The sequence below is a fragment of the Heterodontus francisci genome, chromosome 16, assembly GCF_036365525.1.
Source record: "Heterodontus francisci isolate sHetFra1 chromosome 16, sHetFra1.hap1, whole genome shotgun sequence".
NCBI classification, from domain to species: Eukaryota; Metazoa; Chordata; class Chondrichthyes; order Heterodontiformes; family Heterodontidae; genus Heterodontus; species Heterodontus francisci.
Genome location: NC_090386.1, coordinates 25,103,108 through 25,129,343, shown reverse-complemented (window position 1 = coordinate 25,129,343; position 26,236 = coordinate 25,103,108). Strand labels below are relative to the sequence as shown.

Sequence of the window (26,236 nt, the reverse complement as noted above, 5' to 3'; positions counted from 1 at the left end):
GATCACTCCTCTTTTTGGTGGATATCATGATATTGTCTTTAATAGACTGAAGAATACTACTGGGCGTTTTTAATGGGACACAATTTTCATCAAAGAATTGGACAAGTATTTCCCATTCATAGCCAAAAAATGTGATGGTGTGACTCAAACTGAGTCACACTGCTGCTACTTCACTTCACTTCTTTGAGTGTGAATAACATGCCTTTCTGACTTGTCTTGTGTGTCAGATGAGCATGATTGGTAGCCCTTTCTCCTCTAAGCTGGAAACTTGTTTAAGCTTGTATAATTAGGAAATCATGCTATCGAGAAAGTGCACCCACAATGCATTCCTGGTTATTCTTGGCAGTGGTTAGCACCGCAGCCTCACAGCTCCAGCGACCCAGGTTTGGTTCTGGGTACTGCCTGTGCGGAGTTTGCAAGTTCTCCCTGTGACCACGTGGGTTTCTGCCGGGTGCTCCGGTTTCCTCCCACAGCCAAAGACTCGCAGGTTGATAGGTAGATTGGCCATTGTAAATTGTCCCTAGTATAGGTAGGTGGTAGGAGAATTGAGGGAAGGTGGGGCTGTGGTAGGGGACATGGGATTAATGTAAGATTAGTATAAATGGGTGGTTGATGGTCGGCACAGACTCGGTGGGCCGAAGGGCCTGTTTCAGTGCTGTATTTCTCTATGACTCTATTTGGTATATCAGTTCTATTCTCCAGAGTGGCACTCCAGTGCAGTATTTGAGGGAGTGCTACAATTTCAGAGGCGGTTTCTTTCAGGTGAGACATTGGGCTGTATTCCTGTTTAGGTGGATGTTAAAGACCTAGAACTATTTGAAGAAGAACAGGGAGTACTCCTGGAGTCCGTGTCAACATTCCTCCCTCAACCAGAGTTCATTCGGAAGGGTTATTTAAAATATCTGCTTTAACCATGCACATACTCAATTTGGTTCTCCTGTGTCAGGCTAATAAAATACATGAATTCTTGAGAGCAGAAAACATCCATTAGGCCCAGGGTGTTTATAATTTCACCCCTCATGACACTTCATAGCATCTTTAGATTTGTTCTCCTACCAGATAAGAATATGCAGGTTTTTTATCAATGTGGATTAGCTTAAGGCTATCATTTGTACATCTGTGTTTGCAAAAACCCTCAGCCATGCCTTTATTACTTCCATACTTGATTATGTCAATGCACTTCAGCCGGCCTCTCATCTTCGACCCTCCATAAACTTAAGCTCATCCAAAACTCTGCTACCTGTATCCTAACTTGCAATTAGGCTTGTTTACCCATCGCCCCTGTGCTTACTGACTTACTTTGGTCCCAGTCAAGCAATGCCTCAATTTTAAAATTCTCATCCTTGTTTCTAAATTCCTCTATGGCCTTGACCCTCCCTACCTCTGTAATCTCCTCCAGCCCCACCACCCTCTGATACCTGCATTCCTCCAACTCTGGCATCTTGCACATTCCCAGTTTTAATCACTCCAGCATTGATGGCTGTGCCTTCAGCTATCGAGGACATATAAGCTCTGGAATTATCTCCCTAAACCTCACCGCCTCTTTACTTCTCTTTTCTCCTTTAAAACACTCCTCCAAACTTACCTCTTTGACCAAGCTTGTGGTCATCTGCCCTAATATCTCCTTATATGGCTCAGCATGAAATGTTTTTTGGTAATGTTCCTGTGAAGCACCTTGGGGCATTCTACTATGCTAAAGACACTAGATAAATGCAAGTCGTTCCATGCAATGCTCCATATTGAGCTGTGGATGGAAGGATAGGCAAAAAATGACAGTGTTCTCGTAGTGACTTAGTGGCAGGTGCCTGCTTGTTCCCTTGTGGAATAGGCTCTGCTTGTTTGGATGCTAGAGTTGGGTTCCAACTTTAGAGAGGTTTAGAAGTCTGTCAATACAATTGTATAACAGAACCATAACATCTGAGCTTTAGTTTCTGACTTAGCTCTGCTGCTTCAGCCAGGCTTCCTAAGCTGGAGTCTTGCCATGGTTGAGTTTGCAATGGTACAATCTAATACTTTGAGTTCTTCTGAATTCTGATTGGATGTGTTTTTCAATTGGTATGTCTCAAATAATTAATTCAAACTCCTTCCCTATCTCCCTTAAAGGATGCACACTCTCAGTTTCCTGTAAGCTGACATAGTTGGCAAAATGTTGGAAATGCATAACCCATTGTGGAGTATAAAAATACCCAGCTCCCACCTGTTGTCAATATGGGGCTCAAGGCTGTAAAGCTGCCCATTCTATTTTTGGCTGGTACAGGACTAAGTGCAGCCAAACTTACATTATTGGTGTCCTTTTGTTATTGTGCCAACTAACCAACATTATGTTTTTCCTTTCCAAGGGCCAATATCAATGTCCAAAAGCACAGCATTGTCTACATTGACCTACCAGAAGGAAAGTTTGACTGCGGGAGTTACCAATCCCAATGAAGTGTTTTGTTCAGTTCCTGGTCGGCTCTCACTCCTGAGTTCTACATCCAAGTACAAGGTGACGGTGGCAGAAGTCCAGAGACGCTTGTCTCCACCCGAGTGTCTGAATGCATCGCTTCTAGGGGGAGTCCTGCGGAGGTGAGCAGACAAACTGTAGAAGGAAGCCGGCTGTTAATTATTTTTTTTGGGAGGGAATAGAGGGGTGTTTTATAATAAGTACTTTAAGATTGGCAGCATTTTTGGAACTCATTCAGTGAGTTGCTTTGATTGGAGTGTAATAATTGTTATATAAAGAAGAAAGCAAGAGCTTGCATTTCTATAGCACCTAGTTATGACCTCAGGAAGTCCCAAACAACTATACAACCAATGAAGTATTTTTGAAGTGTAGTCACTATTGTTATGTAGGTAACATGGCAGATAACTTGTGCACAGCAAGCTCCCAGAAACAGCAATGAGATAAATGCCCAGATGCTCTGCTTTAGTACACAAAACAGAAAATGCTAGAAGTATTCTGCAGGCCAGGGTGAGGAGAGAGAAACAGTTAATGTTTCGGGGAAATGACTTTTGGTCAATACTGGAAGAAGTTCAAGATGTAACAGGTTTTAAGCAAGTACAGAAGGTGGGGGTAAGAACAAAAGGAAAGGTGTATGATATGGTGGTAGGTGGATTAAATGATAAAAAGGTTGATGGTGCAAAGCAAAAGAAAATGGTAATGGGACAAATAAAGAACAAAAATATGGGTCTAGAGGAAGTGTAAATGGAAATAGCAGAATCATCACTAAACAGCTCCGTCCAAAAATTGGGGACAAAGGTTATGATCTGAAAATGTTGAATTCAATGTTGTCAAGAAGTCTGTAAAATGGCGAGTCTAAAGATGAGGTGCTGTTCCTTGAGCTTACATTGAGCTTTATTGGAACAGTATAGGAGGCTGAGGACTGAAAGGTCAGAGTGGGAGTGAGGCAAAGTTTAAGATGACAGGAGACCGGAAGCTTGGGGCCATGCTTATTGTATCATACAGACCAAATGGAGGTGTTCCACAAAGCAGTCAGCCAATTTGCGTTTGGTCTCCACAATGTAGAGGAGACCGCATCATAAGCATGAATACAGTATACTAAGTTGAAAGAAACGCAAGTAAATTGTTCTTTCACTTGGAAGGAGTGTTTGAGACCCTGGACAATGGGAAGGGAGCAGGTAAAAGACAGGTATTGCAACTCCTGTGCTTGTATGGGAAGAGGAGGGGTGCTGGGGGGGATTGAGTAGTGGACCAGGATGTCGCAGAGGGAATAGTTCCTTTGGAATACTGAAAGCAGAGGGGAGGAGATGTGTTTGGTGGTAGTATCATGCTGGAGGTGGCAGAAATTGACAGTGGATAATCCACTGAATGTGGAGGCTAGTGGAGTGAAAGGTGAGGAAAAGGGGAACCCTATTGTTGTTCTGGGAGGGAAGGGGTGAAAGCAGGAGTGCAGGAAATGGAATGGACCTGGTTGAAGGCCCTGTCAATGACGGTGAAGGGGAATCTTCGAATAAGGAACAAAGAAGACATGTTGGAAGCACTGGGTTGGAAGTTGTGATGGAAAAACTGGGAGGCTTTTGTAATCTGAGTTAGTGACTTTTAATTGAGGGATAAATATTGGCCTGAATTCCCCTGCTCCTCTTTGAATCCTGCATGGGATCTTTTGCATCTATCCAAAATATAGCACCTCTGACAGTGCAGCACTCTGTCAGTGCTGTACTAAAGTGTCAGCCTGAATCATGGGCTGAAGTCTCTGAAGTGGTGCTTGAACGAAGAACCTTTAACTCAGTGCAACCACTGGGCCACGACTGAGACCTCAATATAATTCAACATTGTAGCAATTCTGTGAGATCAATATTTCAAAATCGTCGAGGAGAACCTTGTCTTGGTGATGTTTATTTAGGGAAAGATATTGACCAGGAGACCTTCCTGCTCTTTGCCATCTTGTCCAAAGGGTAGTATCTGCACTGACCCACAGGAAGATTGCTATCAACTGAGCCAAGCTAATGCACTTAAAGAGCAAGTCCCACATCACCATTCCCGGTGCATTGTTATCTGGAGTAGAAAGTATGCAGCAAATGACCACACCTGGGGTCTCTGGAACAACCCTCTATGTTGCTGTGGTTCTACTGAAAACTCTGCACATCTACTGAATCATTCCTAATTTCATCCTGGTTTACCAGGAGAACTTTCCAGAACCCACAATGCTGACCTAAGGCTACTGAATGGCTAATGCATGTGTGATTTCTACCTAAGCCCCTTGGCACTGTGACATTTTTAACTTAATAGTTATTCTTCCTTCAGAGAAGTTATGTTAAACTTGTATAGAACCTTAGTTAGACCACATTTGGAGTACTGTGCAGAGTTCTGGCCTATAATATGAAAAGGACATTGAGGCTCCAGAGAGAGAGTACCAAAAAATGATTCACAAGGATGATTCCAGAACTGAGAGATTATAACTATCAGGAAAGACGGAACAGGCTGGGGGCTCTTTTCTGTAGAAGTGAGAAGGCTGAGGGCAGCCTATTTGAGGTCTATTAAACCATTAATAATTTTAGTTAAGATGTTTCCACTTGTCGGGGAGTCCAAAACTCGGAGCCATAAATAAAAGATGGTCACCAATAAATTCAATGGAGAACTCGGGAGAAAGATATTTACCTAGACAGTAGTGGGAATGTGGAATAAAAACAGGAAGTGCTGGAAATACTCAGCAGGTCAGGCAGCATCTGTGGAGAGAGATGCAGAGTTAACGTTTCAGGTCAGTGACCCATCATCAGGTGGGAATGTGGATCTTGTTACCACAAGTAATTGAGGCAAATAGCATAGGTGCATGTAAGGGGAAGCTAGATAAATACATGAGGGAGAAAGGAGTTGAATGATAGGGTTAGATGGCCGGAGTCTCGTGTGGAGCATAAACACCAGTGTAGACCGAATGACCCGTTTTTGTGCTGTAAAATCCCATAGATCGAATTTTGACTTTTCTCTGATCTTTATGGTATCACTTGAGCATTTGCAAATAATATATACTCATCAATTGGACAAGAAATTGAGCACGATTGAGTTAATGCTGGCCTCCATTGGCTGCTCTTGTATTAAGTTTATCTTTGCTCGAACACAGCAGTGCTGTGATTTTATGAGAATTGATTGTGATGCCACTGCTGTTCTCAGCATCTCTAGACTAGGGAGTGGGAGAATTAGTCAGGGATACTGCTCCTGATCACTGTCTAGTAACTCTAATGGAAAGTACATATCTGTGGATGTTCCTTGAGTTGAGGATTGTGATGCCCTTCGCAGTATAGCAGCCAACCAGCACACACTGAATGGGCTCGCACATGAAGAATGGTCATTTGTGTGAGCTATGCGATGGCTCTTGATGCTCATGGAACTGCACCAAGCAAGTGTTGGCACCTTCAAGAGAGGTGGTGAGCGGGTCCCGTGGACACAGTAGGTGTCGGCCTTCTGTTGCTCGCTGGTTTCATGGTGTGGTTTTGCAAATGCTTTGTGTCAGAAAGTGCAGCTCATTGTCTACATCCAACATTCTACCCATTTCCATCGTGCTTTCATTGCTTTTGGCACATGCTTCAAATCTTTCACCTAAGTTTGAACGAAGTGTCAGAGGCACTGCTCTTGCTCCTGTGCAATTTTAAGTGTTCCTCTGGCAATAGTGATGATGCATCTGTGGTTCTGCGAGACTCAACAAATAATCCACGTGTTTGTCAGTCAGTTGCTGTCTCATTGCTGTATGTCCCAAATGGCTCATCTCTTCTAAAGACTGCTAATTTCACTTTGGGGTTTCTAAATTTTGCTTCATTATACTTATAAATGGCCAGATTGCTCCCCAGAGCCAGACCTGATTCTGGGTATTGTGACACTGAACCATGTGATGTCTATGTATAAGACATGTATAAGACTTTGGTTCGGCCACATTTGGAATACTGCGTGCAGTTCTGGTCGCCACATTACCAAAAGGATGTAGATGCTTTGGAGAGGGTGCAGAGGAGGTTCACCAGGATGTTGCCTGGTATGGAGGGCGCTAGCTATGAAGAGAGTTGAGTAGATTAGGATTATTTTCATTAGAAAGATGGAGGTTGAGGGGGACCTGATTGAGGTGTACAAAATCATGAGAGGTATAGACAGGGTGGATAGCAAGAAGCTTTTTCCCAGAGTGGGGGATTCAATTACTAGGGGTCACGAGTTCAAAGTGAGAGGGGAAAAGTTTAGGGGGGATATGTGTGGAAAGTTCTTTACGCAGAGGGTGGTGGGTGCCTGGAACGCGTTGCCAGCGGAGGTGGTAGACGCGGGCACGATAGCGTCTTTTAAGATGTATCTAGACAGATACATGAATGGGCAGGAAGCAAAGAGATACAGACCCTTAGAAAATAGGCGACATGTTTAGATAGAGGATCTGGATCGGCGCAGGCTTGGAGGGCCGAAGGGCCTGTTCCTGTGCTGTAATTTTCTTTGTTCTTTGTGCATTACAGTAGACCTGAGGTCTATGAATCTCATTATGCAGGTGCCAAATACTGTCATAAGTGTGAAAAGCCCCTTAGCCTTTGCTGAGAGAGCTACCTTGGACCAGTGTGATGTGGCCTCAAGCCTTTGGTTCTAGGTTCAGTCAAGTGGACAGACTTTAGACTGCAGAATCTTCATGAGTTTAGGATTTTGACCATCTGTAGGTCTGCTTTAATCCAACTAAGCTTGAATTTGAAATGCAAATATTGTGTAAGTGAGTAAGCTGGTTTAATTTTCATGGTAGTGAAGTGTATTCTTTTTCTCTGTCTTTACATTTTCACAACACATTTAATATTTTGGGGGTGAAATTGATCTCCGCCATTTGAACTCATAGCTCAGCAGTTCCTTGTACATTGTTCGATTTTTCCATCTTCTTCCTATTGTGGTACAGAAAATAAGACACGGTGTAAATTCTCTCTGGGCTGCTGATGCACAATGAGCCTTTCTGTCAATACAAGTACAGCCCAGTTTCACCCCCTGTGTTTGTAACTGAACAGCTTTAAATAAACCCTGCTTGTAGACTCTCTTTAAGACTTATGACTTTGACTTGGTTGTCCGACCTCTTAGAAAAAGCTTTAAAAAGAACTGAATGTGATCATTGAATGCAAACAGTAGAGTGAGACTGCCTACAGTAGCAGACAATATACAGTTCTTATTTCAATGTTCTCCCCTGTATGCAGTGACTTGTGCTGGATGTCAGGACCAGGACCGAGTCTGCCAGTTGCCCTCCAGCCTCTCCTGCAAATGTGGTACTTTGCTGTGCATAAAATAGCTGGCGTGTGTCCCACTTTATAACCATGACTACACTTCAAAAGTACTACTTTGGCTGTAAAACACTTTGGGATGCCCTGCAGTTGTAAGAAGTATAAATTCATTTGCTTTCCTTTAACACAACTGTATTGGGGCTGATCCACCAGTGAGGCAACACCACTATAAAAAGCACCCTTTCTAAATGATCAAAACTCAAAACAGGACAAATCTGAAAAATGTAACAACCCCATTTTGCATTTATATAGCACCTTTAAAGCAGTGATACATCTCAAGGGACTTCACAGGAATGTTATCAAAGAAAATTTGACAACTGACCCACATAAGGAGATATTAGGACAAATGGCCAAAAGCTTTGCTGAAGAGGTAGGCTTTAAGCCATGTCTTGGGTGGAAAGCGAGGTAGCAAGGTGAAGAGGTTTAGGGAGGGAATGCCTAGGCAACTGAAGGCACTGCTGCCAATGGTGGAATGATTAAAACCAGGGATGCACAAGAGGCCAAAATTGGAGGAGGACAGATATTTAGGAGCTGTAGGGCTGGAGGAGGTTACAGAGATGGGGAGGGGCGAGACCATGAAGAAATTGAAAACAAGGATGAGAATTTTAAAATTGAAGTGTTGCTTGACTGGGTGCCAATGTAGGTCAGTGAGCACCAGGAGTAATGGGTGAATGGGACTTGGTGCAAGTTAGAATACAGGCAGCAGAGTTTTGAATGAGGTTAATTTTATGGAGGGTGGACAATGGGAGTCCAAGCAGGAGTACATTGGAATAGCCAAGTCTAGAGGTAGTAAAGGCATTAATGAGAATTCGGCAGCAGATGAGCTGAGGTAGGGGCAGAGTCGGATGATGTTAGAGGTGGAAGTAGGTGGCCTTGGTGATGGAGTGGATATGTGATCAGAAGTCTCATTTCAGGGTCAAATACAACACAAAGGTTGTATTGTCTGGCTCAGCCACATACAATGGCCAGGGATAGGGATGGAGTCAGTGGCGAGGGAACAGAGTTTGTAGCAGGGACTGCAGGCAATGGGTTTGGTATTCCCAATGTTTAGCTGGAGAAAGTTTCTGCTCATCCAGTACTTGCTGTCGGACAAGCAACTCTAGCAAATTTGCAATAGTCGAAGGGATGATTTAGGCCAGTGTTGACTGGACTTCAAGGGGTGGAACATCAGGCCTTAAAGGCCCCACTGCAGCTGCCTCTCAACTCCATGGACTTAGTAGGAGCCAAGCATGGTCTGTCTCAGCTTTTTAATCACCAATATGCTGCCTAACTCTTCACATGATTTGCCGAGCTCTTTAAAGAGAATCATTATGGGAAAAGTTCAGAAATCTCCAGCCAGTGATGGTGCCAGGTTGTTCGCTACAAATCGCTCTGTATTAATAGGGAAAATTTGTTTGGGGAAACAGCAGTCCAATGTCTGAAATGCTAAAGAATTGGTTAAATATGGAAGGTGCTATATAAATGCAACAAAACCGATCTGGGCAAATTATTCATTGTAGTCACAGGTTCAAATCTCAGTGGGCATAAGATAAGAATGAAAGTCAGAAGAGAATTATTTTCAGAGTTATGAAATAAGTTACCAGGAAAGATTGTTAAACCACACAGCATAAGTGTTTTTAAATAGCAATTAATGCTGTCAGGTAAGGCTGAGATATATGAGAAGGCGGGTAGGTGGGGCTGATGTGTGTTAAAGGATGAGCCTCGTCCTGCTGTAAGAATTCCTATATTCTTATTCATTACCGATGGGAGACTAATGTTTAAAGGAAGGATTTTGCTTATGAAGCTTGAGTGGTATTTACAAAATTTTTTAGAGCAAGCAGAAAAATAAATTATTATTTAATCACTTGACATTTTTGGAGAATTGACTGCTTGAAGTTCCATGAATTCTGAGTCAGAAAAGTTAATGGCAGATTGGGAAAATCACGAGGAAGGATCTGAGAAATTAGGACAGGTAACAGACTACAATATGATGAAACTGGATACATGGCAGGATTAGATTAGAATCTGGCTGGTGTCTCGTGTTGTGTGGGGTTTCTTCTCATCTGCTTTGCATATAAATTTCAGGAAATGGAGATCTATTGGTAGAGGCAGGAGGTATAGCTGAGGTACTACAATGAGTACTTTGCATCAGTGTTTACCAAGGAAGAGGACTTTGCCAAAGCTGTGGGGAATGAGGAGCTTGTTGGAATAGATAGAGGAGGCACTAGAGAGGCAGTACTGACAGTACTTAAAGTGGATTAGTCATCCGGTCCAGATGGGATTCATCCTCGGTTGCTGAGGGAAGGGTAGAAATTGCGGAGGTGCTAGCCACAATCTTCCAATCCTCCTTTGATACGGAAGTGGTGCCAAAGAACTGGAGGATTGGAAATGTTACATCCTTGTCCAAAAAAGTGGGAAAGGATAAACTTGGTAATTAGAGGCCAATCAGTATAATGGCAGTGGTGGGGAAGCTTTTAGAAACAGTAATCTAGGAGAAAATTAAGAGTCTCTATGCACTAATAAAGGAGATGCAGCACGGACTTGTTAAAGGCAAATCGTGTTTGATAACTTGATTTGAGTTTTTTGATGAGGTAATAGAGGAAGATGAGGGCAGTGCAGTTAATGTTGTATATGTGGACTTTCAAAAGGCATTTGATAAAATATCATATATTAGGCTTGTTAACGAAATTGAAGCCTGTGGGATAAAGGGTCAGTAGCAGCATGGATACAAAATGGGCTAAGGGACCGAAAGCGGAGAGTTGTGAATGGCTGTATATTAGTTTAGTTTAGAGATACAGCACTGAAACAGGCCCTTCGGCCCACCGAGTCTGTGCCGACCATCAACCACCCATTTATACTAATCCTACACTAATCCCATATTCCTACCACATCCCCACCTGTCCCTATATTTCCCTACCACCTACCTATACTAGGGACAATTTATAATGGCCAATTTACCTACCAACCTGCAAGTCTTTTGGCTTGTGGGAGGAAACCGGAGCACCCGGAGAAAACCCACGCAGACACAGGGAGAACTTGCAAACTCCACACTGGCAGTACCCAGAATTGAACCCGGGTCACTGGAGCTGTGAGGCTGCGGTGCTAACCGCTGCGCCACTGTGCCGCCCTATAGAGGAGTTCACCAAGGTTCAGTGTTAGGACTGCTGCTATACATTAATCACTTGGACTTGGGGGTAAGGGCACAATTTTCAAATTTGCAGGTGACACAAAACTGAAGTGTAGCAAACAGTGATGACGATAGTAATAGACTTTAAGAGAACAAAGACAGGCAAGAATGGGCGGACACTTGGCAGATGGAATTCAGCACAAAAGTGTGAGATACATTTTGGTAGGAAGACTGAGGAGAGACAATACATGCTAAATGGTATACTTTTAAAAGGGAGGTGCAAGAAGAGGGAGACCTTGGGGCGTTTATGCACCAATCTCTGAAGGTGGCAGAACAGGTTAACAAAGCCATTAATAAAGCCTCTAGGCTTTATAAATAAATATAGTACAAAAGCCAGGAAGTAATGCTAAAATACTAATTCAGCTGCAGCTGGAGTATAGTCTCTAATTCTGGGCATACACTTCAAGAAGGACGTGAAGGCTTTGGAGAGGGTACAGAAGGGATTAACTAGAATGGCTCCAGGGATGAGCGATTACAGTTACATGGATAGACTGGTTGTTTTCCCTGGCGCAGAAAAAGCTAAGAGAAGATTTGATAGAGCTGTTTAAAATCATGAGCGTTTTAGATAAGAGTACATAAAGAGAAACTGTTTCCAATGGCTGAAGGGTCAATAATCAGAGGTCACGGATTTAAAGTGATTGGGAAAAGAAGCAGAAGCAACTTGAGCAAAATGTTTTTTCTTGCAACGAATTATTGGGATTTGGAATGCACTGCCTGATAGGCTGGTAGATACAGATTCAATAGCAGCCTTCGAGAGGGAATTGGATAAATACTTGAAGGAGAAAAAAAATTGCAGGGATATGGCGCAAGAGCCAGGCAGTGGGACTATCTGGATTACTCTTCAAAAGAGCTGGCACAGACTCAATGGGCCGAATGGGCTCCTTATGTACTGTAGTATTCTATGATTCTATGAAAATAGGATCTCTGTCCAAAACTTACTCTCTTTATTGATATTTTGAACTCACTAATGTATTTTTAAAATGAGATCTTGATTTGTTCTCTCTGTATTGATCAGGTCTCTCTAATCAATTGAACTCTGGTCTTTCCATGTATGTAATGTCATAATCACTGGAACTTTCACAATGAAATAGTCAAAAGTTTTTCACAGAACGAATAACCTCAGAAACAGTCGCTCTGCAGGATTGGACTGGTGAATCTGATGGAGCTTTTCAGATACTTTGAGTGTAAAGGAAATCCCTTTTACAAGTCCCTCAGAAACCTTTCAAAGAGCTTCACACATTGAATTATTTTGAGGTGCAATAGCTTCTGAGTACCCTGTTACAATCCCGTTAGGGACTGTTAACTCTTCAAAAGAGGAAGTCAAATTCCCAGTTATTACATCACAAGATTTCACATTTTAAATAAAAATCTTTACTGTACAAGAGTTAAACAAAGCAAAACACCACTAACTTGACACTATAATTTGGGAACATTTATATTTGAAACTTAAAATCTTAACAGAACATGACGTTGTATACTTCAAACTCTAAATCTCAACAGTCACTCCAGTTTGACTGTTACTTCCACCCCAAGAATTTCCCTACATATTACAGGATCTTGGTCATTTGTTCACTTCACCAAAGTATACCACAGCTCTTTGGAATGCACTTAAATTTCCTTAATTTCTCAGCTGTCTTCTGAAGTACAAGATCACCTTCCAAATCTGGACTTCCCAGCTTGAGTGCGGGCCTACCTTAAAACAGAAACATTCCTGGTTCCTGATGGTCTCTTTGCTCCTGAGTCCAACTAACTTCCAAAAGCCAATTCCTCGTCTGAAACCAACAGCTTTCCAATGTCTAGTCTGTCTCTGTCTGTCTGGCTGTGTCAGCAAGCACACAGATCAAAAAACAGGCACCCCCTGCATCATCTATCTCCATAGCAAGGCGGTACATATTGGATGTCCCAGGAAGCAATTTAAACTAATTATTGCCAACTCCAAATCTTTGTTCTGGGAAATCATATGAATAATTTAAACCCCTGATTATGGCAGCTGCTGATGCACCGTCTCCATAAAGCAGTTAAGAGGGGTTCCCATTCTTTACACTTCCCAATATGACCTTACTAAAGAAACATCGGTCACCCATTGATTTGTAACCACCCTAGGTTTGTTTGCGAGATTCTCAAACCAGGTTTTTTCATTGTCTTGCATTAAAAAAAATTGAATTCCCAAATTAAAAGTACCTCTAGAAAATTAATGCAAACCAGGTGATCGTAACAAGACAAACTTCAAGAGTACTGGTTTCAAACTAAGGACATACTCTCCAGTACTTGTGAGCTTTTCTCTTTTAAAGTATCATCAAATTTAGGTATCATAAATATAAGATAGTCACTAATAAACCCAATAAGGAACTCAGGAAAAACTTCTTGACTTAGAGTGGTGAGAATGTGGAACTTCCTACCAAGTGGAGTAGTTGAGGTGAACAGTATAGATGCATCTAAGGGGAAACTAGATAAGTATATGAGGGAGAAAAGAATAGGATATGCTGATAGGATTAGATGAAGTAAGGTGGGACGTTGACCTGTTGGACCAAATGGCCTGTTTCTGTGCTGTTAAATTCTATGAATAGGAATCCAGGCTGATTTTCCTCTCTGTAGTATGGAGACCTCCATATTAATTTTAGCATTCCCAATGGAGATCAACCAACCAAAGACGCACAGGATCTTCCTAGGCCTGTGTAGTGAAGTGCTACACCATGTGCTACCTTTTCCGACTGAGCCACAGGACCAATCAAATGTCCATGACTAAACTTATGCTATCATATTTTTAGTCAAAGTAATTGAAATGTTGAACTTTTTGCTGGACTGATTATGTTGCTGTTCCTTGTATTGACTGCTCTGGCTCTGAATTCTGGATGACAACATATCCAGTCTGGACGGTCTCCCTCATTTTATGGTTTGTGGGAGCCCATGAAACAGTCCCACTGTATAGAACCATCCACCCCATCTGTTGGTATGAAGATGGTTATGGCCATGGAAAGAACCCTTGTTGCAGACTACTAATCAGCTTATGAGTCCTTCCCCTACCTCACACTATTCTCCAAGGGGACAGTGAGAAGAAACAAAAATAACATCAATCGAATGAGGGACAATGGATTGGCTGGGTTATATTAAAATTTGCCTCTTCTTCGGCAGTAAATCTGGTGGCCCCTTAAACCACTGCAGAAGTTTAGCTCATGCAGCCATTTCTGTGAAGTCCCATTAAAGCCTGGTCTGGGTGGCGGTGTTTGTCCCACCCTGCTGCACACACACACTGGAATAGTGCTGGAGCAGAGAAATCTTGTCTCTTCACTGCCTTTCTCTTGTGATGTGTCACACAATTTCGTGCTTTGAAAGTAAAATTGTCAATTGTTTTACCTCCAGGGCAAAGTCAAAAAATGGAGGAAGATCATTACGTGAGAGGCTCGACAAAATAGGTTTAAACCTTCCTGCTGGGAGACGGAAAGCTGCCAATGTGACCCTGCTGACCTCACTAGTTGAAGGTACGTTAGTTTTCCATTTCACCCTAATTGGACATGAAAGCCCAGGGTAATCTCTGTGTGACGTGTTGTAATCACATTCACTGGGAGTTTCCTCGGGGTTGCTCCACACCAGACATCATATTGGTGGAAACCATGTTTACGTGGTTTATCCAGGATTTGCATTGATGTTCCAATGACTGAGCAGGAGATGAAAGAAGGTTCTGGCAATTTGTTATAAAAGGGGCTTATAATTGTATTACATAAGGTGAGGCAAGGAAAATTGTCCCCCATCCCTCCAGTGTTGCTTGGAATACCAGATAGGTCACCTGAAACCAATACTGCCAAAGATTCACAAAGTTAGGCTGGGACATTAAATAATTAAAGACAAAATTTATCTGCTTCTCTCCCCTCATGATTTATTTTCAGAACAAACACAGGGATGTTAAACCTGTAATGCTTATTGTCCCCTGACATGTTTCATTCCCAACCCAAGCAATCCCTGTAATGAGAAGCTTTTTTAATGTTGTCTGATGCAACATAAATGAGATGCGTGGAGTTCAGGTTGTTGAAGATCTCAAACAGGTTTATTAAACAGCTAATATATACAGTACAGAGTTATCTATATACAGGCCATGCCTCTTGGTGTTACAGTAGCAGAGTGAACCTGGCATGGAGTCACATGACTACTGGTACTTCGCTCCTTAGCATACTAAGATCTGAAAGGGACATCACTCTTAAAGGCAATCACACAACAATCCCCATTGTAGATCCAAGCGGAAACGACTTGAATATTACAACCAATACTACATGGGTGATGACACCAAAAATACATAATTTTGTACTCATCAGTCTGAATGTGATGTGATCACAGTTTAAAGAAAATATAGAATGAGAAAAGCTCCTTGTACATAAATCCCTTAAAGTGGACTCGACTCTACCCATTTATAATCTTTTCCCACACATGTCCCTGCCATAGAGTTTACTGTATGGGGATGTTATTTTTGTACGTTCACACTCTTTCTTTGGAGAACACGTACAGTAGTGGGGGGATTCACAGGCCGACAAGCCATGGTGTGAGCACCCCTTTCATAGTTGTAACCATCTTTATACCAGACAATTGGGTGATTAGTTTTTTATAGGAGAGTTTTATGGGCTCCCTTATAAAATACCCAGAGCCACCAGACACAAGCATCCTGCTGGATGTCCACCCAGAATTCCGAGCCAGAGCTCTGGTTTCCACTCGCTGGACCATCTGTAGTGAGGTTTGAATCCTTTTGACTCCAAGGTGGGAATACTACCACTAAGCCAAAGGTGCTCTCCAGCTCCAGAATGGGATGTGAATCATGTTTAAGAGATGTGTCAAAGCTCTCCTGTGTTTGTCACTCCACTGCCATCCATTATGCTCCATCAGGTGGGTGTAGATGCTGCCCGCTTTGAGTTGCTAAATCCATGTGATACCTTACCTTTAGGTGAAGCTGTGCATCTGGCCCGTGACTTTGGTTATGTGTGTGAGACAGAATTCCCCGCAAAAGCAGCCGCAGAATACCTGACTCGACAGCATATAGACCGCAGTGAGATCGGCAGCCGGAAGAACATGCTGCTCGCAGCAAAGTAAGTTTCACCTCCTGTTAGAATTGCTACTGAGGAGCAACTGGGGTCTTGTGAAAGGCAGTGTTCGTGGGAAGAAGTGGGTGTAGAGGGGGAGGGAAGAGATATGTAAACAGAGATTGTTCTCATCAATGTGAACATCCCTTGGCTACTCTACCATTACCATTTTGTTTTGTTGAGTTGTAGGCTTTATAAACGGAGGTATAGAGTACAAAAGCAAGGAAGTTATGCTGAGCCTTTAGAAAACACTGGTTATGAATGATTTTAATGGAGTAATTAAGGAGAAGCTGTTATCACTGGCAGGAGAGTGGGTAAACAAGGGATAGATTTAAGATGGTTGGCAAAAGAATCTGAGGGAGGATGAGGAGCAATTGGTTTTTTTACACCATGAGTGATCTGGAATACACTGCCTGAAAAGGTGGTGGAAGCAGTAAGCTTCAAATGTGGATTAAATATATACTTGTAACCACAGACACAATGTGCTGTATGATTCCATGTTTATGCAGCTGAAAACTAGAATGATGGATATCGAGCGTAGGAATATAGGAATTGCTAAATGAGAAATGATCAAGGTCCATCTTGTTCTTCTACCATCCTGGTAGTCACATGATGCAATGATAAAGGAATTGTTGACTAATTATAGTAATCGATCTCCATCAATTAGTCTATAACACAGCCAGACGTGAGGTGAGGAAAGCCCCAGTGGTGGAGAGCTTTGGGAACCATAGGTCAAAAGTCACCTGTACCTTCCAAGCACACTACACTCACCACATGTCACAAATGTTATTTTTTGAAAGAACTCACTTTCTGGTTTTGCTCAGGGGGTGTGGTCACTCAATATACGTTGAGTGTGAATTGGTACGACTCAGTACCACACCCAGTGATGCACTCCATCCAGCCAGCCAGCAGTGGCTCCCTGAATTCAAATCAGTAGAAAGTCACAAACACAACAGTACCGTGCCTTCATTCAGTTCCCTCGCACTGTCGGTCTGATAAATTCCTATACATGCCAGTTAATTGCTTTTCACATGATATTCAGCTTTTTTAGCCCCTCTTTCCAGGCAGCCAGTGCTGGTGCCTGATTTGGGACTCACTGAAGTCACAACATGTGGGGTAGGTGAGCCATGGTGGATGGTGGGCATCTTCAGGGAGATTAAAATTAGCTAAACTGATACCAGTAACATGAACAGGGCTGAAAACAGTTGGCATGTACCCATTCCTACAGTCAGTAGGAGACTTGATAGCACGTCCATTAGCAACTATCTCAACTTCACCACAGACGTGGACTGGTGTCATAGTGTCTGAAAGTTGTTTTTTGTAACTTTTTGAAATGGGTATCTTTCTTTCTTTGAAATTCCTCGGCCATTCTGCAGTGTCACAGCTGATGGTGCAGAGGAGAATCACCAGGATGTTGCCTGGGCTGGAACATTTCAGCTATGAAGAGAGACTGGATATGCTAGGGTTGTTTTCCTTAAAGCAGAGAAGGCTGAGGGGGGACCTGATTGAGGTATACAAAATTATGAGGAGCATAGATAGGGTAGATAGGAAGAAACTTTTCCCCTTAGCGGAGGGGTCAATAACCAGGGGGCATAGATTTAAGGTAAGGGGCAGGAGGTTTAGAGAGGATTTGAGGAAACATTTTTTCATAGTGAGACTGGTTGGAATCTGGAACACACTGCCTGAAGGGGTGGTAGAGGCAGGAACCCTCACAACATTTAAGAAGTATTTAGATGAGCACTTGAAACACCATAGCATACAAGGCTACGTGTAAGTGCTGGAAAATGGGATTCGAATAGATAGGTGCTTGATGGCCGGCACAGACACAATGGGCTGAAGGGCCTGTTTCTGTGCTGTATAACTCTATGACTCTATGACCTTGTTCCTGCCCTCACTTAACTTACACTCCCAGCAGGAGCCACTGGATAGTGACAGCGAGCAGGAGCCCTGGCTGGTCTCTTTCCAACTCCCTAACCCAGCGGTAATTGAAAGATTTGGGAGTGTCCAGGTACTGTTCTAGCAGAGTAGGGATTGAACTTGGGGATTCCTGGTCTGTTAAGGTGAATGGTTCACCACTGAGTTATTGGGAAGTCTCTCATTTGTTGTTGAAGGCTTTGGGGTGATGGAGCCACCATCTAAAAAAAAATCCAGTTTTGAGGTATAGTGTGAGGGATGGAAAATGATTCTATGTCTTTATTGAGGCCAGATGACCATTTCTTCAGAATGGTAAAATGTAAGAAGCACCATTGCCACTAAGTGCCATTGTCTTGGCGCTGATGGTGTATATGTTGGAATTTTTACATGTGATGAGATGGCCAGTTGGTGCTGTTATGTTCGATGCTGGTTCTCAGCTTTGGCTCAGACAGAAGATCTTGGGTTCAAGCCACATTCCAGAGACTTCAGCACATAATCAAAGCTGACACTCCAGTGTAGTACTGAGGAAGTGCTGCACTGCCAAAGGTGCTGTCTTTCAGATGAGATGTTAAACTGAGGCCCTGTCTGCCCTCTCACTTGGTTGTAAAAGATCCCATGGCACTATTTCAAATAAAAGCGGGGGTGTTCTCTCCAATGTTCTGGTCAATATTTATCCCTCAACTAACGCCTGCAAGAGATTAACTGTTATCTGTTGTTTTTGGGAGCTTATTGCTAAATTGGCTGCTGAGTCTCCTACGTTACCACAGTGACTCCCCTTCAAAAGCACTTCATTGGCTGTAAAGTGTTTTGGAACTTCCTGATGTCATGAATGCATGATCTTTAGTTGCCTGTGTTGGACTGAATTAGGTAGTTATCTCCAACAGCCTAACTTCTCTTACATCCTCTGTCTGAAATCCCTCCCTCATCCTGAGCCTACTCCTTGCAGTTTGACCAATTATCTAAGATTCATCTTGGTCAATGTGCAGACAAGAGATTAAAAGCTGATTGCCAGGAGGCATCCACTTCCACTGATGTGTGAAGCACACTCCAAACTGTAAGGATGGAATAGTGGAATATTGTCTCTATAAAGTGAGCATGAGTTCCATGCTAATGGGCATCTTTGACTTAGTTCTATGCCAAGTGGGCTGAGGTATTTGTTTTCCCTCACTCTGGCTGCCTGTGCAGTTTTGCAGTTGGATGTGTGTGCACAGGCCTGATTACAGCAGCATTGCTAGCAACATTTTTTTGACAAATTAAAATTATTCCTGACTCCTAATTTGGTTTAGTAATCAAATTGTGTATAACCGTCTTCTTGGTCATGGCCTTTCACAAAGTCTGGAGTCTGGGTGTGTTGCCAGTGGCTGCATGTACTCGCTGCAGTGTGTGTATTTGTTTGCGTGTGTGCTCACATACTCGCTCGTGTGTGAATTGTACTCGTTTGTGTCCGCTGCTCACATTTGTATGTGTGTGTCTGCGTACTCGCTCGTGTGTGCACGGTCTTTTTATTGCTGAGTAAAGGATCGAACCTAGCAGCAATTCTATCAAAGACTCTACACTTTGACTAGATGGAGGCAATCATGACTTTTTGTGAAACAGATGATAGTGAATCGGTAGACAATGTTGCATTTCTCCCCATTTTTAAATGGAAAATGGGAGCGATTAGTAAAGGCTCCTGATTTACTATCACTTGTTTCACACATTCACACAAAGTCGAAACGATGCTGTTGCAATGATAAATCAAGCAGTAAATGAAGAAGTGTGGTAAGGTTCCGGTACTGTCTTGTTATGGGGAAGTACTGTCAGCTAGTTTCTGACGGATAGCTCCAAAACTTGGCAGAGATGGGGGTCCCTTTCGTGAAATCTGTCAGCAGCTGGGGAAGTTCCCACAGAAAAAGACCGTGGCTGGATGTTTATATTAAATAGGCACACTGGCACAACGAGGCAAACAGGAAAGAAAGCATGGCAAGAGTGTGCCCGAGGGTGTCAGAGTCCCAGGAATACAAAAGGATTCTTCCTCACAAATGGAATGGTGTTAAAATGAGACCCTCTTGAGGCTGATTCACTCACTTCACCAAGTTCGCCTCCATCAAATCACAGCACAGTTCAGGCCCTGCAGATCTTCCAAAAAGAGTTGATTCAGCCTGAAGCTGTGTGCGTGTGGTACTCCTCTTAGAAACTCTTGTTTGCTAGCTCATTCAATATTCCTATCTACCCTGCTTTAATTGGTTTTGGATGGTACAACAATATCCTGCTTACAGTACCCACCATCTGTTCAGTGATATTACCAGCAAAAGCTTCCCCCATTCTTTGACTTCTTTTGAAGAACATTCTTCAAGAACATTCTTTTGATCTGAAAGAAGAAACGTTCCTTCAAACCATGTAGCGCAGGGGTGGTACAAATGTGCAGAGACAAACCAGTCTGTGTGATGAGGCTTTCTTTTTTGTCATTTGATATTTCATTAGACTCCTCAAAGAAGGCTTCAGCTTCCCTTCTGTTGATCCTAACCTCCCCTCAGACCGTCTCACCATCAGTGACCATCTCTCCTGATCTGCAGCTTATAATGATACCTAAGTATGATGCCCGTCTAAGAGCGAAGTCCAAAGTACGGAAAGTCCTCATCAGGGAACTCCTCTTTGCTGACGATGCTGCTTTAACATCTCACACTGAAGAGTGCCTGCAGAGTCTCATCGACAGGTTTGTGGCTGCCTGCAATGAATTTGGCCTAACCATCAGCCTCAAGAAAACGAACATCATGGGGCAGGACGTCAGAAATGCTCCATCCATCAATATTGGCGCCCACGCTCTGGAAGTGGTTCAAGAGTTCACCTACCTAGGCTCAACTATCACCAGTAACCTGTCTCTCGATGCAGAAAGGCTTCCACTGCTATGTCCAGACTGGCCAAGAGAGTGTGGGAAAATGGCGCACTGACACGGAACACAAAAGTCCGAGTGTATCAGGCCTGTGTCCTCAGTACCTTGCTCTATGGCAGCGAGGCCTGGACAACGTATGTCAGCCAAGAGCGACGTCTCAATTCATTCCATCTTCGCTGCCTCCGGAGAATACTTGGCATCAGGTGGCAGGACCGTATCTCCAACACAGAAGTCCTCGAGGCGGCCAACATCCCCAGCTTGTACATACTACTGAGTCAGCGGCGCTTGAGATGGCTTGGCCATGTGAGCCGCATGGAAGATGGCAGGATCCCCAAAGACACCTTGTACAGCGAGCTCGCCACTGGTATCAGACCCACCGGCCGTCCATGTCTCCGCTTTAAAGACGTCTGCAAACGCGACATGAAATCCTGTGACATTGATCACAAGTCGTGGGAGTCAGTTACCAGCGTTCGCCAGAGCTGGCAGGCAGCCATAAAGACAGGGCTAAAATGTGGCGAGTCGAAGAGACTTAGTAGTTGGCAGGAAAAAAGACAGAGGCGCAAGGGGAGAGCCAACTGTGTAACAGCCCCGACAAACAAATTTCTCTGCAGCACCTGTGGAAGAGTCTGTCACTCTAGAATTGGCCTTTATAGCCACTCCAGGCGCTGCTCCACACACCACTGACCACCTCCAGGCACGTATCCATTGTCTCTCGAGATAAGGAGGCCCAAAAGAAAGAAAGTAAAACCATGTGCTTCTTCCCCGAGATATCCCAGGTCTATGTTCGGCAAGAATCACCCTCACTTGCCTCACCTTCAGGCATTGGAAGAGTTCATGTCGGCAACCTGTGCGTGATGATCTCCCCATAGGTCACCATGTTGCCTCCGCACAATGAGCTCAGCCTGCACAAAGAGGGCGTGGCGGAGGTTGCTTGCCTGGGTCCTGTGGGAGGGGGGGCGGGGCCATGCTTCCTGGCCCTGGAGGGGGTGGAAGTGCGAGGGTGTGCCTTCTGGCACTGGCGGGGGGGGCCATGCCTCCTGGCCCTGGGGGGGGCTGCGGGGTGGGGCATGCCTCCTGGCCGTGGGGATGGGGGTGTACCTCCTGGCCCTGGGGGGTGCGGGGAGTGTGGGGCATGCCTCCTGGCCCTGGTGGGGGGGTGTGGGGTGGGGTGTGCCTCCTGGGGGTGGGGGCGTACCTCCTGGCCCTGGGGGGGGGGCGCGGGGTGGGGCGGGTCATGCCCCCTGGCCCTTGAGGGGCGGAGGGTGTGGGCGTGCCTCCTGGCTCTTGGGAGTGGGGGGGGGGGGCTGGGGCGTGCCCCCTGGCCCTGGGGGGGTCAGAGTGAGGACGGGGCGTGCCCCCTTGCCCTCAATGGGCGGGGGGGGTGTGGGCGTGCCTCCTGGCCCTGGGTTGTGGGGGCGGACCTGTGCAATGGGATTGGAGTTTGGGGAGCTAGGAGGTTGTGATTGTTGCAGGGAGTCGGGGGGGAGGTGGGGAATGCTGGGGGTTTGTCCCTGGGTCATTGGAGTTTTGTCAACAGGTTGTTGAGGGCTCCATCCCTGAGTTGTTGGGGGTTTTATCCCTGGGTGGTTGTGGGTTACTGGGAGGCCTGGCGCCCAGCTGCATGGCATGCCATCCCACTGGCATGTGGTTCTGCCCTGGTGCCAAGAAACAGATCCCCAGCTATGGATAAACAGCCGCACTGCCTTGTGGGTGTCTCTGCAGAGAAGAAGGCTAAGGGAGCAAACCCTGACAGAAAATCCAGAGTGGAGTCCTGTAGGTGGTTACCTGTTACTTATCAGGCAGCTTACCTGACAATCCTGCAGCAGAACTGGTTCCAAACAGTACTTTATTTCCTTTCCTTTTGGACAACAGTAGCAATGCCTAGAGGGGGTTCAGGTGCTTGAGCAACTCAGAGTCTCCATACTATTTGCCCAGGCCCGCACCCTGGAGAGGACACTCCAGCTACGTGGTTAAATGTTGGCACAACACGGGAAGCAACAGTTACCAATTATAAGCTCTTGCTCGATTTGGTGTAGAGTATGAGCACCAGGGATTACTTCCAACGGTGGGAGAGATCATCGAGTCTCGTTGGACAGCTACCAGCCGTTCCAAGCTAGGCAGCCCCCAGTTAGTTAGGTGCTGTCCTGCCACGACCTGCTTGCTTCAATGGGTGCTTGGAGCTTAGAGAGTCATCTCTCAACAGGCAGGTTGATAATCTATACACCAGGCAAGACAAACTCAACAAAGAAGACACCAGTCCTTCGCATCGCAAGCTGGAACGTAAAGATCAGGTGTTCTGGCCTTACCGACAACCTTCTGCAGGTTGATGACACACACAAGACAGCTGTGATCGACAAAGAACTCACAAGGCTCAATGTGGATATTGCTGTGCTGCAAGAAACTAGGCTCGTTCAAAGTGGATCCCTCAGAGAAATACTACACCTTCTTCTGGCAGGGGAAAACCCAAGAGGCAACTCGTGAGCATGGAGTGGGTTTCACAGTAAAAAAACAGGCTACATGTGATGACTGAATCCACCACAAAAGGTTCAGCACTCCTCACTTGTCAACAATTGCGGGCCCAGTTAATCTCATGTGCATCTATGCCCCAACACTCACCTCTACCCCAGATGCCAAGGATCAGTTCTATGAGACACTTGACACTACCATCAGTAGAATTCCCAGCACCGAGGGACTGTATCTTTGAGGGGACCTCAATGCAAGCGTGGGTACCGACTACACAGCTTGGCCGACGTGCACAGGGCACCAGGGGATTGTCAAGATGAATGAAAATGGACAGAGGTTGCTGGAGCTATGTCATTACCATGGACTCTGTGATGAACAGCTACTTCCAGGTCAAGCCGTGCCACAAGGTGTCCTGATGACATCTGAGATCACACCAATGGCAACAGCGAGATCCTATCACCAGACGTACCACTCTCATCACTCACAGCTATTACAGTGCTGTCTGTGATACTGACCACTCCCTGATGTGTAGCAAGGTCGGGCTTCAGACAAGGAAGCTACAGCACTCCAAAAGACATCATTCTCGCATCAGCACATGCCACACCACTGACCCAAAAAGGACCCTGGAGTTCCTCAACATTCCCGATCAGGCTCTTTTGGACAACAATGCCCAAGGCCTCAGTGCAGTGTCAAAGTGGGATCATCTGCAAGTCGCCATATATAACTACACTCGCTGTGAACAGGAAAAGAGATTGGAGCAACGCTGACTGGTTTGAACTGTGGAAAAGTTACGGCACAGAAAGAGGCCATTCAGCCCATCATGTCTGTGCCGTTGGAAAAAACTAGCTGCTCAATCTAATCCCACCTACTCTGCACCTGGTCCATAGCCTTGCAGGTTACAGCATGTCAGGTGCAGGTCCAGGTACCTTTTTTAGATGAGTTGAGGGTTTCTGCCTCCACCACCAATCCGGGCAGTGAATTCCAGACACCTACCACCCTCTGGGTGAAAAAGTTTTTCCTCGTGTCCCCTATCCTTCTACCAGTCATCTTAAATCTGTGCTCCCTGGTAATTGACCTCTCTGCTAAGGGAAACAGGTCCTTCCTGTCTACTCTATCTAGGCCCCTCATAAGTTTGTACACCTCAATTAAGTCACCCCTCAGCCTCCTCTGTTCTAAGGAAAACAACCCTAGCCTATCCAATCTTTCCTCATAGCTGCAATTTTCAAGCCCTACAACATTCTTGTAAATCTCCTCTGTACTCTCTCCAGAGCAATTATGACCTTCCTGTAATGTGGTGACCAGAACTGTACGCAATACTCCAGCTGTGGCCTAACCAGTATTTTATACGTTTCCAGCATTACATCCCTGCTTTTGTATTCTATAGAATCATAGATACCTCGGCCACTAATGGAAAGGATTCCATATGCCTTCTTCACCACTGTATCTACCTGTCCTGCCACCTTCAGGGACCTGTGGACATGCACTCCAAGGTCTCTCACTTCTTCTACCCCTCTCAATCTCCTCCTGTTTATTGTGTATTCCCTTGCTTTGTTTACCCTCCCAAAATGCATTACCTCATACTGCCCCGGATTGAATTCCATTTGCCACTTTTCCGCCCACTCGACCAACCATTGATATCATTCTGGAGTCTACAGCTATCCTCTTCACTATCAACTACACGACCAATTTATGAGTCATCTGCAAATTTCCCACTCATGACTCCCACATTTAAGTCCAAATCATTAACGTATGCCACAAGCAACAAAGGACCCAACACTGAGCCCTATGGAATGCCACTGGAAACCTCCTTCCATTTTCAAAAACATCTGTCGACCATTACCCTTTGTTTCCTGTCACTGAGCCAATTTTGGATCCAACTTGCCACATTCCTCTGAATCCCATGGCCTTTTACTTTTCTGATAGTCTGCCATGTGGGACCTTGTCAAAGGCCTTACTAAAATACATGTAGACCACATCCACTGCACTACCCTCATCAATCCTCCTTGTTACTTCCTCAAAAAATTCAGTTAAGTTAGTAAGACTCGACTTTCCCTTAACACATCCATGCTGACTAACCCTGATTGATCCATGCCTTTCTAAGTGACAGTTTATGCTATCTCTCAGAATCAATTCTAATAATTTGCCCAGACTGACAGGCCTATAATTATTTGGTCTATCCCTCGCTCCCTTTTTAAACAATGGTACAAAGCTTGCAGACCTCCAATCCTCTGGTACCTAACCTGTATCTGGTGAGGATTTGACGATGATCCTCAGAGCATCTGCTATTTCCTTCCTGGCTTCCTTTAAAAGCCTGGGATACAATCCATCCGGCCCTGGTGGTTTATCCACTTTCACGGATCTCGTACTTCTCATTATGCTTATCGTATCTAATATTTCACACTCCTCCTCTTTAACTACAATGTCTGGATCAATCCTCTCCTTTGTGAAGACAGAGACAAAGCATTCATTAAGAACCCTGCCCACATCTTCTGCATCTACGCATAAATTACCTTGTACATCTCGGACAGGCCCTACCCTTTCCTTAGTAATCCTCTTGCTCTTAATGTACTGATTAATCATCTTTGGGTTTTCCTTGATTTTATCTGCTAATATTTTTTCACCTTCTCTCTTTGCTTTCCTAATTTCCTTTTCTACTTCACCCCTGCACTTGCTATACTCCTCTCGGCTTTCTAAAGTATTAAGTTTTTTGTAACGGTCATAAACTTTCTTTTTCTGCTTTATCTTACCCTGTATGCTTCTAGATAACCAGGGCGCTCTAGATTTGGCAGTACCACCCTTTATCTTTGTGGGGACATGTCTACACTGTGCTTGTAGAATCTCACTTTTGAATGCCTCCCACTGGTTTGTCACTGATTTTCCTTCAAGTAGCTGTATCCAGTCCACTTTCGACAGGTCACTTCTCAGTGTCATAATATTTGCCTTTCCCATATTTAGAACTTTCACCCCTGCTTTATCCTTTTCCGTAATAATGCTAAATCTAACTATTATGGTCGCTATCTCCAAAATGGTCACCCCCTGCTA

General features: G+C 44.5%; 1 protein-coding gene across 1 annotated transcript in view; it reads left to right on the top strand.

Moving 5' to 3' along the window:
• tfap2c (transcription factor AP-2 gamma (activating enhancer binding protein 2 gamma)) overlaps positions 1–26,236 on the top strand; it is an 82,770-nt gene that overhangs the window by 44,514 nt on the left and 12,020 nt on the right. Inside the window, exons 4-6 of the mRNA XM_068048765.1 lie at positions 2,340–2,565; positions 14,243–14,361; positions 15,810–15,951. Coding sequence (XP_067904866.1) covers positions 2,340–2,565; positions 14,243–14,361; positions 15,810–15,951 — 487 coding nt within the window. The remainder of the gene's footprint in view (positions 1–2,339; positions 2,566–14,242; positions 14,362–15,809; positions 15,952–26,236) is intronic.